This window comes from Anopheles maculipalpis, chromosome 3RL (genome assembly GCF_943734695.1).
Source record: "Anopheles maculipalpis chromosome 3RL, idAnoMacuDA_375_x, whole genome shotgun sequence".
Taxonomy (NCBI): domain Eukaryota; kingdom Metazoa; phylum Arthropoda; class Insecta; order Diptera; family Culicidae; genus Anopheles; species Anopheles maculipalpis.
The window spans coordinates 57319490-57332491 of NC_064872.1; the positions used below are offsets into that span (position 1 = coordinate 57319490).

General features: G+C 40.1%; 2 protein-coding genes across 4 annotated transcripts in view; one reads left to right on the forward strand and one right to left on the reverse strand.

The window, feature by feature from the left end:
• Positions 1–13002, forward strand: part of LOC126561246 (inositol 1,4,5-trisphosphate receptor) — a 437037-nt gene that overhangs the window by 88411 nt on the left and 335624 nt on the right. The gene's annotated exons all lie outside the window — the stretch shown is intronic.
• LOC126561609 (protein wech) overlaps positions 10320–13002 on the reverse strand; it is a 374746-nt gene continuing 372063 nt past the window's right edge. For both annotated transcript variants that reach the window (XM_050217868.1, XM_050217867.1), the window contains 3 exons: positions 10825–12940; positions 10601–10753; positions 10320–10521 (listed from right to left, as the gene is read on the reverse strand). In XM_050217868.1, the coding sequence (XP_050073825.1) occupies positions 10351–10521; positions 10601–10753; positions 10825–12940 (2440 nt within the window). In that variant the 3' untranslated portion in view covers positions 10320–10350. The remainder of the gene's footprint in view (positions 10522–10600; positions 10754–10824; positions 12941–13002) is intronic.

The window sequence follows — 13002 nt, forward strand, 5'->3', positions numbered from 1 at the left end:
AGCAGTTCGCCATTAAAAGCCATCACCTTAGGAGGTGTCGCAGTTTATGTCATCCTTTTTTTTTGTGGGCCTCGAACGCAGGACAAATGAGCGTGAGACAATGCGCATTGTCATTGATATTCTTCCCGTACGAATTGGCTACAGCAGTCATTGTTGTCTCATTTGTCCTCTACCGGCTACGGACGGTTGCAAATTGCTGTGCGCATCGGCATCTTCATCGTAGACGGGTAAGCCAATTATAGTTGCTATCAATAAAGAGAAGAGCTGGGATTTTACGTGGATGCCGTTTAAATGTTGCCTGTTTAAACTGAAACAGTTTGTACAATTGTGGACGAATATTTGCTACAATTTTGTATTAAACAATATCGCTTTCAGTGGACAAACATTGGAGTATTGAGACTCACCAAATAAGTGTCGAAATACGAACTAAAGCTCTTCGAGAACGTTACAGAACCTCGGACAAGTGATGCTATTTAAAACAGGCCAAACTATCAGGCCGTTAGATTCTCCAGATAGATCATTAAATGGCGTGCGTGTGTATGTCAAGGTTGGGTCTAAAATTAAGCACTTCATGGCCAATTACCAGCAACGGTCATAGGTGAGGTGGGTTAGATTCCCAGATTTGGATACCCATTTGCCACTTAAGTTGTGGAGGTTTTGTGTAAAGAAGCTAAAAAATCGTTTTACTCCGTTCATTTCGATTTTTTTTGTGGTTATATGGTCACTCTTGATAGTAGTTTGTGAAGAATAGTGTGAACATTAGTAGGTAAAATTATCAAAAAATCCCACTACAAATAAATGTGGTAAATTCAACAGAAAGAGAAGTTGAGGAATGAAAATTGTTTAGTAATCGATCATAACAGTGTAATGTTTTAACTCTTCACATGATGACACAAACATAGTATCGGTGTGCGTAACTTTACAAAAGATTTAACACTATCGCATTGAATCATTGTCGATAATTACATCGCTTAGGCCAGCAGCCTTTCCTGGTTTATGGTCAATGGCAGGCTTTTGTGTCTGGTACAGGAACAAGTACAAACGCAATACAGGCCATGCCGGGACCTAGTTCAACCGGTTCAGGGTGATTAGTGTCGGCACTAGAATAGTGATGGAAGCTCACTTACTACAAATGATGTTGTTGATGAAGGTGATTGCATTCGATGCACATACTACAGCCGCCTGATGTGCATGATGTACAATGACAACACTATAAAGACTGAGAGACTCAGTGTGTCAGGATCGATTAAATGTTGCCACCTCAACGTATGAGATTGTGGGACGAATAAAGCAACTTCAAACAAGAGACAAACGTTGTTTAAAGTTTAGTAAATGAAATGCACTGACCGACCTTACATTATATATTCATCAGCAAACAGTTCAAGTACTTGAAAGACATTCCATTGCCTCTTTTCCTTTTCTTACCCTAACGAAAGCTTTCGTATCTGATGTAATCCTTGCCATTGCCTTTTTACATTAAATAAACATATCGAAAGATGTGCCACCTGACAAAAGCGGGAAACACTCTTCAACGCTAACACGGTAAGCTGCTGAACACACTCTCACATACACACGCTTATGAATATGAAGAACAATTATAAGTGTCTTTGTCCATCATATTTTGACGATTGATATCATATCATAGCTTTGGGAAGCAGAACAGCTGCCGGCAGTAGGACAATGGATTGATTATTCAATACCCGTTGTAAAAGGGGTGTAAGAAATGTGTAACATCTTTTTTTTTAACTTTTGCTAATGTACAGCATAATCATTTGATGTACAAATTTAAGTGAAAGTATTGTCATTTGTTTAGTCGTATGAAGAATTAGATGCTTGTCTTGTCTCTTTTACTCCATACTGTACCTGGTACGCCATGAAGCTCAATTCAGATCTATACCTCGTCAATTATTTAATGGAACGGTAATTAAAAAATTGTTAAATAGTAAATAATTACTTACATACTTAGGCGCCATAACCGCATCGCGGTCTTAGACCGGAAGACGCTTGAAGGTTGGTTGTCGGGCACCATTCTCATGACATGGCCAGCTCAACAGAGCCCGGAGAGTCTCATTCGCTGTTCAATAGCGAGTTTTTCGTACAGCTCACAGATATCGCCTTTATGATGGCTCTTCCATTTTTCCTTCCAGTACACATATGCCGGATAAAACCCTTCTATATATCTTCCTCTTTATCGCAGTTAAGCAGGTTTCATCAGCATTGAGCACTGTCCATATCTTAGAGGCATATGCCAGTCTCAACATCGTCCATCGTGGCAGGAATTTTGAATGGTAAAATTTCTTCACGCTGAAGTATGACCGATTAGGAGCAAGTATCTGCTATGTTTTCGATGCTGATTTTTGACACGAGATAAGTGAAGTTCTGGACGTCTTCAATGATCATGTTCATACCGAAGAATTGGCGGAGCTGTTCCGTGCAAACAGCGCATGCTGTGAATAAATTTTTACATATGTTTTAGATATATCACATACTGATTCGTCCGATGGCTACGAATATTGCACTATCCGAGTCTAGGATGGACTATCCTAATGTGTAGGATGGATGGACTCTGTACGGTGAGTTCATCGGTGGCGAAGGCCAGCAGAATGCGATGACTGGGTCACGCGATGAGGATGCTGGACTCATGCCCTTCCAGGAAGGTGCTCGTCAGCGAACCGTTCGGCACGAGGGCGTAGATAAGCATAGCGATCCCGTTTGCTGGATCAAGTGAAGTGAAACATGTCGGAAATCGGATGCAGACGTGAACCGAGTTTTGTGGAAACGGATTGGGGTGACCTGACATTATCTTCGAGACGTGCTCAGCCCTGAGCAGGCCAGGAAGAAGAAGGTAACTAAAGCATTTGTTATTTGTGTTTGGCGATTTTTCTATATTATCAAGTATATCCCTCGAAAGTAGCAGTTGGTGAATTTGGTGAAGCATCTTTCACATATCACATTCACATTTGCTTCTTTCTCGAACCACGAATGGAAGCCGGATGCAACACTTCCGATAGTCTATAGTATAATACAATGGATAATTCTAACGAAAGCTCTGCTTCTGGTGGTTTCATCCTACTGTGCCTTGGTTTTAGGGGTCAAATCATTCGCTCAAACGGTGAGAAGGACTGTAAATAATCAACAATACAAAATTACTTACAACAAAACCGCTGACGATGTTTGTAAAACTCACCTTCCGAAGATAAGCAGAAGAAGTTTTTGGGCAACTTCTACCAGAGAATCGCGGAGCATTTCATCTTTGAGCGACAGTTGTCAAACTGCCGTGACCCACAGCATCCCAAATTGAAATCCATTGTCTTCACAATGCATACAGCTTCCCACTTTTTCTCACACAAATGCAACAGCAGGCAATACACAATTGTAAACACACGTATACGGTACACTTTTTCCGGTGGTTTATTTTCTTCACTTTAAACGCTAATGGTGGTGTTATAAAATTACCTTCGGTATTGGAACTGGTTTTACAATTGCTATTGTTTGCTTATGCCATAAAGCTATAAGCTGCGTTTGAATTGAAGTAAAGTATATAAAAAAAAACATTGCGTTGCCTGCTCGTCCCTCCATCGCTTGCTTTTGCTTCTGCACTTTTGTTATACACGAAAGATTTAACGTATATTTATGACGATAATGAAGACGATGATGGTGATGATGGTGATGATGATGATAGTATGACGATGCGCTAGGTGATGCTGGTGATGACGACGTTGATGATATTCAGTGAACTTTACGGTGAACAACGAGCAAATACGGTGTACATATCGATTACGCTATTGGAGAAGATTGTTGTGATGCTTAACGGCTATTTTAGCAGCGGTCTTTGTTTTCTTGGTATTGTTTTCTTCCGTTGTACGGACATATATATATATTTTTTTTGTGGCTGTTAGTTCAGTTTCTGCAGTTGTGATAAGCTAATTTTATTGGCTTGTTTGCTTCAGTTCGTATATATAAGTAGTACTGCTCTTTGCGTGTGCCACTGTGCATTCGTTTGCTTTTGCATGGGTTTAGTTTGTTTTTAGTTTACGTTTTGTTTTATTTTTTTTCATTAAAATATGTATAAATCAGTCGTTGGTAACCACTCCTTTGCATGTTCTTTTTTCTTCTTTTACTTGCTAGGTTGTTTCTTCAGCTTCATAGCATCTAACTTACACAGTAGTTCAATCGTCACGATCCATCAATTGTTCTAATTTTTATAAAAATGTTTTGCTTTCTATTGCTCACACTTCTTATATCTTGCTAGGGTTGTACTTTTTCAAACAGCTTGCGTGTATTGTTTTCATCTGTAGTTCCATGGTGTAACGATGCGAGAGCAGCAGATGCAAACGATCGACCAACTTTTTTTCTTCTTATTGTTCTTCAACTACTCTTTAAATTATTTTTGTGACTGTGGTACGAAAAATATGAGCCTTTACCAAAGGGTTCAAGTAATTTCCAAATGATCTGTTCATAAATGTATGTAAATACGCTTCGTTTGATGAATACAGTTGTAAAAAAATATTACTTTACGTCGTCCACACTTAGACTATACCGCAAACAATCCTATGAAAGGAATTATTTTGCGCAGTTAGTTTTGTTTGTTTTTTTTGTTGCGATTAATTAGCTAATACATCGAACACAATCGTATGCCTTGATTAATACATAACGGGTGTGTTTGGCGGGGAAAGCTCCTGCGCTGAGAACTACTACACTTTTACTAAGTGGAAAATTTTGCATTTTTCCATTGAAATGGAGGGCTGTGTGTGTTAAATGATTTTCACTTTCATGTTCCTAATTTTATTATTCGAATAGAAGCATTCTGCAGGGAATTTTCCGAATTTTCGGATAAAAGTAAGAGCTGGTTAGGTGAGAATCAGAGTTTTTAGATGGGGCTGAAGCGATAGTGATTTGTATGTATGTGTGTGTGTGCGTGTTTAATTTTCAAACATGTTTTTTGAATAAGTTACTGTGGAAAGTTGTAATTGTTAATTCCTACTATTCTCACACATGTGACACGCGTTACAGGGCTATTACAGTTAGCAGCAAGCATTAGTTAGCAGCAAGTACGTTTACTATGTATATTCTGTCGGTGCGTCTGTCCTGTGTGTATATAAGTAGCGTCAACTAGCTGATTATACTTTACGCTGGAATGCGTAAAATACAAAATGCCACCACTGTATAAAAACGTACACAATTCGAATCTTTCAGTCTTACTTGTTTCGATCAGTCGACCTAATTGTTACCTGCTGCTTGCTGTTTACATATTTTAGCATTATTATTGTGTATTCAAGATTGAGCTTTGTCGGTAGATTTTTAGATAGTCGAACATGTTTGTAGGACATGTTTCGATTGGCCGTTTTTCGATAAGTAATTCAGTTCATTTTATTGCTGCCCGGTAAAATGCACAACCTTGGCGTAGGGTTTGGCGTGGTAAGAGTTTGAGTGAACGTTTTCTGGTAGCAATGAAGCATACAAGTTGTAAATTATTATTTGTCACGCTTGGAAATAGATTTTCTTATTTAAAAATTCCCACTTTCTGACCCAAATGTTAGAAAGAAGAAAGTAAATAGGAAGAGAAAGAGAGATAGAGATAGAGAGAGATAGAGAGAGAGAAAGGAAGGACCCGAAATGGAAATTGAGACAAGCCCGAAGAGCTTGCTCATTATCTTTCTTTTTAGAGCATTTTTGGATTATCAGGGAATAGCCAAATTATTGAAATAAAATCAAATATTTGATTCACACACAGACGCACGTCTATCGCATGAAATACTCAATGTTCCAAAATTTAGTAGTTCTCACCAAAAACACACACACACTTTCAGACGTGCAGCACACCGTTTACTTATCTAGCGATAATTATGTTTACGTGCTAATTTTAGAAAGACTGGAAATGTAGCGACTTTTCAAAAGAAAACTCTTTTAGAATCTAGCCTGTGATTTTAGCATGTTTTTGTTTGTTTGTTTGTAAACGATTTTTATGAAGAATAAAAAAAGCATTGAGCTTTACTTAACCTACCAAAAAGAAAACACGTTTCCATTCTTACTTTCTTATATAGCTTAGTCCATTCACAACTTCATCAAATGATTTCTTTGTCTTATATGGAGATCTTAGCCTCACCAGTCACAAATGTTTATGTTACGCTTTCACATTGCTTTTTGCCTTGCGTCTGTGTTCGTTTTGTGTTGAGACACACCTGCACACATAGATGCACGTCTGCTCGCAATGTCTGTTAATGATGCATTTTGCATTTTGCATTTATTTCACTAGTCTTTTTTCATATCATTTATAATAAAATATACTCCACGTTAGGTTTTTGTTTTGTTTTGCTTGTATTTTTTCGTTTGTTATAAAACTTTTATCGCAATCGTACGGTTCTTACAAGTTTATGGCAACTTTTGCTAATAATTTGATTAATGCTTATAGCGCGCTTTCTCGCTGTGCTCTGCTGCAAAAAAGAAAATATCATCAGCCATCCTTTTGGGCAAAGAGATTTGATTGATGCAATCGCGCTCGTACATCATTTTAATCTTATACACGCACTGTAGACTTAACTTGCGATAAATTTAACTGCACATTTTTATAGATATCCCACCGGAAGCGATGGTGCTCTAGAAATGTGTTTGCCAACCGTTAAAGTTTGGCGATTCGCCTCTCATAGAGAAGTCTTTATATTTTTGTTGTTGCCTCTGAAGCTGGTGTGTATCGTCGTGTTTAGTTTTCCTCTGTGCTTTTCTGGCAAAACATTTCCCGCCACTGCAGTTCCATTCTTGCACCACAACTTTTGTTTGCCTCTCCCTTCCTGATCATTATGCTCCGCTCCGATCATTGCAATTGTAATCACGTTGTTGACTTCATCTTTGCTTAATGTGTGTCAAAATACTTTGAGTAGCTTTCGTCTCACAGTAGTTTTTTTTTTGCTTCGTTTTACTGTCTGCACTACTTGGTTTCGCTTACAAAATCACAACTTTTGAAATGGTGGCAGTTTTGAATTGCCATTGCATTTCCACGTTTTGGAATAGAAGTCAAATCCGCCCATCCGCGAAGGGGCGTTCTTTTTTTTCCACATTTTTTGTTTACTCTTCTCTTTTACCCATTCTTAAATGTTTCATGTCCACAAGCACAAGGGACTTTCCATAAATTTGTACCTTTTATCATGTATAAAACACTTGATCATATTTGCGTAGTTTAACGCTGGGTGTGTGTGCGTGTATTACACTAGACTCGTTTTGTTTGGCTGTTACATTTTATCAAAAGGGTTTCCATTTAGCTCGAACCATCCTTCGTTTGGTCATTTTAAATGATCTGGAGCTACTGGTATAATATTGGTTGATTTTTTTTTCTGTGTGTCTCGTAATGTATCTTTTTGCTTACAATACAAGTTCCTTGAAATACAATTGTGTCTTAGCGTTAAGTTATGTTTCAAAACGGTGTTTTTACACCTGCAGTGCAAAGCATATTTGTGTATTTAACGCTACATTTTGCTTACGCTACACTACTCCTTAATATTGAACAACTTGCTGGCAGTATCTTGCATTGCTTCTTGCTTAAGAAAAAGCTGAAGAATATTACATTTTTCTTATTACTCGATGATTATTCCATCATATTGTGGCAGAGATTCAATGAATCCTCCGATCGGTACGATCGGTTCGAAGATATGATCTTCAATGTGCCTCCCCTTTCATCGCTTATCAATTTAATTGATCGTTATTTGACCACGCTAGCAATACGCGGTTTATTCGTTATATTTGGATGCGTACTTACTGCTAGTTTTAATGCTTGGAACTTGGAGCATCATTGGTTAGACGATAATTAAATACAGGCTATGGTCAAACATCAAACAAAGGTATACAAAAATACAATGCAATCCGATGCTGCGTTTTTCTACCTACACTGTACAGTAAGTGTTCAAGATAGTACATTCGGGTACTTTCCTTGTATCCTTGCTGAAGCGTTTGTCCTAACATAGCATACGTCAAAAGCTGAACTGGACCATCTCCTGATCCATAAGTAAGTGAGTTCGGGTTGGTGATAGCAATGATCCAATGTTAGGGAAGAACTTAGGAGTAGAGTTGGCGAATATAATAATTTTAAACAAACCTAAACGGTACGGCGTACGTAATAGCTTTTTGACTGGGACATGTTTGTACATGAGGAGATTGATTAAAAAACTAATATAAAATACAGCAAATACATGTATGGTAAACGGAGCTGCTAACAGGTGATGTTTAAAGTGATTGCAAAACTGGTTCTAGCCACATGATGGGAGTATTGAACGTGCATCAACAATGATCAAAATACATACAACAGAATAAAGTACTATTAAAATTGACTACATACGAAAGCGGTACAGTACTCTGTACACAAAACGTGACAGTACACTTACTAAAATACTTTGAAAATGCTCGAACTAATAGTAATGTCGAACAAAAATATTCGAACATGGGCGCGTACGTGTACGCGTTGACGCACAAGTGCAAAATAATACATAATAAGTCCGGACAAATGATACTAGACAATAGTTAGGTAGTGCTGAAAAAAATTTAAATACAATATACATTTCCTTGAACGAATACATATCTTAACGCTGTCCCGCATGGACTAGTAGTGTAAAAGAAAAAGTTAAAACAAAACGTATATGATCAGTCTACTGGTTTAGAACCTACAAACAGAATGCAACAAAAGTCCTATTTGCTTAACACACACCCAGCTATGCACAGTTTTGCGCTGTACGTTGACACTAAACAACTCATTCGATAGAACAAAGAACAAATAGACTCAAATGGTAATAACGTACAGGTCAAGAGTCACATACAGTCATAGAGGAAAACAAGTTTTCAAAAATCTAGGTGGGACTCAAAATTATGCTACGACATCGTAAACTATGGTTTGTTAGTTTTAGTTAGTTTGTTTTTGCCTACAGATCGCTTTTGGTAAACGCTTTTAGTTTTTTTTCCCAATTTTTTTTTTGCATTAGCCGCACAAAATACCGCCAAGCGTTATGCGTTCTTTTAGCTGCTGAATCGATTGCAATTGCAGCTCGAATCGATAATATTTGAGTAATGTTTCATTATTTTATAATTCAATACACGTAAAAAAGAACCATTCAAGACGCTCCATCGTTTATGTTACGTTCACTCGTTCGTGTTCAGTCTTGTTGAGTAAAATTGCGTAGCGTCTGCCTCTCAGTATAATGTATAAATTACAATCATATTCAGAATATACCGTTGCGTTGTATCTTCCTCGATTTTTTGTTATTTTATCCCTATGGCCCCCGATACAAAGTATCGAACGGGGCGATATAAGTCTAAACACGCATTGTCTATAGGACTTGACTATGAAATTTGCTAATAAAACATCAAAACTGCGTTTTGGAGAGGATCAAAACTTAGAGAACATTCAAGTTCTATAAAATAGAAGTAAAATTAAAAACCATCTAAATACATAAAAATTAAAAAAAAATGTAACACGTTCCGTGCACGGCGTGTGTCACAATGGAGATGCGCTTGCCATTGGCAGAGCGCGTACCTATTCCTACAATTGTACTATATTTACGATGCATCATCATCTTTTCGTACTTCTTCGTTCCACGATATTTAGATTTGATCCATATTTGCTATTTTTGTTGTTTTGTTTTTTGAAGACAATCTTTTCATTTACATCTAACAAACAACCTAACACTGCGTATGGCGACGAAAGAGGAAATTTAATCTATGTTTTGTTTTCCTTTCTTGTTTTTGCTTCGCTTTCTCTACATTAAGTTTCGTCAATTTGTCGTGCTGCATGTGCATTATCGTTTGTTTGTTTTATAAAAACTTTATCCTTGTACTTTTCGGTTACTGATTTAAATTCTTCTTAAGCTTCCAGGTTCCAGGATTGGGATGGTTTCTCTGTGTTAAATTTTACTACATTCAAAACCGAACCACTATATAAAATGGATAAATTTTTTTCTTAGCATTCCAATCATCGTCTCACAAACCGAGGGTGTGCGATGAATGCAATATAAATTATCGCTCAGGATCAACACAAAAAATAAAATCACGGAAGTAACAACTTATTCAAACGAGTTTTGAGGTAGCAGCGTTGCACGTACATACAATCTTATAAACTAATCTATTATTACAGTGTTGTTGTTTTAGTTCCTCGCCTACAGTGTTGGCTACTTTGCGCTTGTATGCTTATGTGTTTTTACGAGCCTCGAGCAGTAGTAAGTAGGAGTGGAGATAGAGAAACTAATTGTATGAAACAATATTTTGGCAGTTTGGTTCAAATGTTAATTTTTTTTGTTAGAAAAGCATTATGCTCTCCGATCTTTGATGCTGTTCAATCTTTAATCATGGTGCCTGATTCGATGGCACGATGCGTTAGTAAATTTGGATGAATGTTTTCTGCGGACTACACTGGTCTCTTGCGTCAGGTGACGTTTCAACCATGACCACGAGACGGCCATCGGGCAACAGCGCGATATCGCTTGGTCGATCTTTTTCGTCCATACCGATGGCTAGCAAACCATTCGACGAAGGACGTATTTCCACCTGATTCGACAAATAGATTGTAAAAAATGATTTCATAAAAAAATGCACTTCTCATCAACGCTCGATATGTTTAACTTACCGCCCAAAGAAACTCTAGTTGGGGTGAGAACACCAGCACTCGTTGATTTTTGGAGTCCGCGACGATTACCCGACCATCATCGTCGCAGCAAATGCCCGAGGGTCGACTAAATTCGTGCACTGCTGATCCTTCGTGTCCTTTTGCAGCAAGTACCTGAAAACGAGGACAAACGATTTCACTTTATCCGTAAATTCTCCTGATCGTAGATAGAGCTCTTTACATACCTTTGAAAGAGTCGCATCGATCAGCAGCAGACGGTGGTTCTCAAAGTCTGATATGATGATATCTCCTTGTGGTGTGAAACAAGCGCCACGCGGTGTTGTCAAACCTTTCAGATAACGGCTGTGATTTACCCCATCGAAGCTGTAGCGCGAAATGAACAAGCCATCGGGGCTGAATAGTTGAATCCGATGGTTTCGCGAGTCTGTCACTAAAATTTCACCTTTCGTATTCACTGCCACATCCCAAGGATACTGGAACTGACCGCACTCCTTGCCGTAACAGCCGAACTTGAGCAGAAACAGTCCGCCGGCCGAGAACACCTGCACCCGGTGGTTATCCTTGTCGACCACAATAATGCGCCCCTGGCCGTCAGTGCAGATACCAGCCGGAAGATCAAACTGTCCGTTTGCCGTTCCTTTCGAGCCAAATTTAAGCTTAAACGTACCATCGGGATAAAATATTTGCACGCGATTGTTACGCCGATCGGCTACTAGTATCTGACCATCCTTGTCAACCGTAATGCCCCAGGGTCTTGAAACTTGCCCATCCTCATGCCCATCAAAACCGAACGTGAGGCTGGGACCGACGGCTGGTTTGGCTGCCACGTGATTATTGCAACCAGGAATGCACTGCCCGAGTATCGGAGCTCCAGGGATCGGTCCGATGCCAAAGGACGTTGGAGAAGATCCTAAAACGGATGATCCACCAACCGATCCTTTACCCATTGGCTCCCATGTTGATGATCCGATACGTTGTGCTGGTGTCGTACTGCGAACGACCGGGCGCCGCGTTAGGATGTTGCCGACCGTACCACCTACAACGCTCACTCCACTGACACCATTGTTAGAACTAACAACACCGCAGTGCGGTCCAGTCTGGCCCTGTATGCTCGCATTGCCCGAGCTGTTCGAGGAAACGGAATTACTACGTTGCCCAACCAGCATCACATCGCCCTGCATTCGAATTTCCTGCAGCAGCTCAAAGTTTGGAGCCACGAATGTGATAAATTCTTCCTTCGGTTGCAGATTCTTGTACATAGCTGCAAACTGTTCCATCTGGCTTTCGCCCGTTGTGAGTGTTTTCGCTATCTCCATGCTGCCCATCATCGAGACGGAGTCGAGCGCCTTCGTTAGCATGTCGGACGTCTGAGATAGCCCTGCCAGGGCGGCACGTAATCCAGTCATCTGGTCAGACAGGGAAGTTAGCTTCTGCTGGCGAAATTTATCTACACGGTCTAGCAGTGTTCGCTCGCGATCCTCGGCGGCAAGTATAAAGTGACGCATCGCTTTACGAATGCGAGCCGACGCTTCCATTGCATCCCGCTCAACGGCCTGCGAGTACGTGACTGCGCGATCAATACTGGCCTTGATGTATTTAGTGCCCAGTTTACCACTTTCCAGAATGGACATAATTTTGTCCGAGGCGCCGTGCGAAATGTTGGCCACCGGAATGCACGAGTGGTCTTTGTGGTCCCACAGGGTGCACTCTTGACAGACAACCTTCTTGCACGATTCGCAAAGATAGCGCAGTACTTCACCATGCACATCACAATGCGGTTCGGACAATGTCACCCCTGGGAGTGGGCCATTCGATGTTCCGCCCCCATTACTGCTGAGAAGGCCATTTCCCTGCATCATGCATGGCGCCGAACCAATCGGTGAGATTGTGTTAATCGAAATCACGCAATGATCCTTCGTGAAGGCATTCTTTGCATGCAGCTGTGTACAGTCCTCACACAGTACGTCGTTACAGTCGAGACAGCGGCTCGAAGCATGAGTGTCGCATCGTCCACAGATGGCCCCAACGGACGACGGACAATGACTGCCGTTGGAGGAGTTTGTCTGTGGCGAAGTGCCCGGCGTTAGCTGAGTGTGATTCGTGCATGACGATCCTATGACGCCGAAAATTTCGTTCGAAGAGTTCACCACATGGCCGAGATGGCTGCCACTGTTGGATCCGTTGGATGATCCGATGATACCGACATGGCCCATTCCAATCGTTCCGACACTACCGCTACCGCTACTGCTGCTGCCCGTACCGATTGCTCCCAAAACATTGGAAAACAATAGATCCTCCGTAATACTAATGCTATCACGATCCAGTGAAGTGTTGTTATTGCTAGAATGTGGAAATACCGAATACAGAGAGCAATGAAAATGAAAATATACTCAGCATGAACA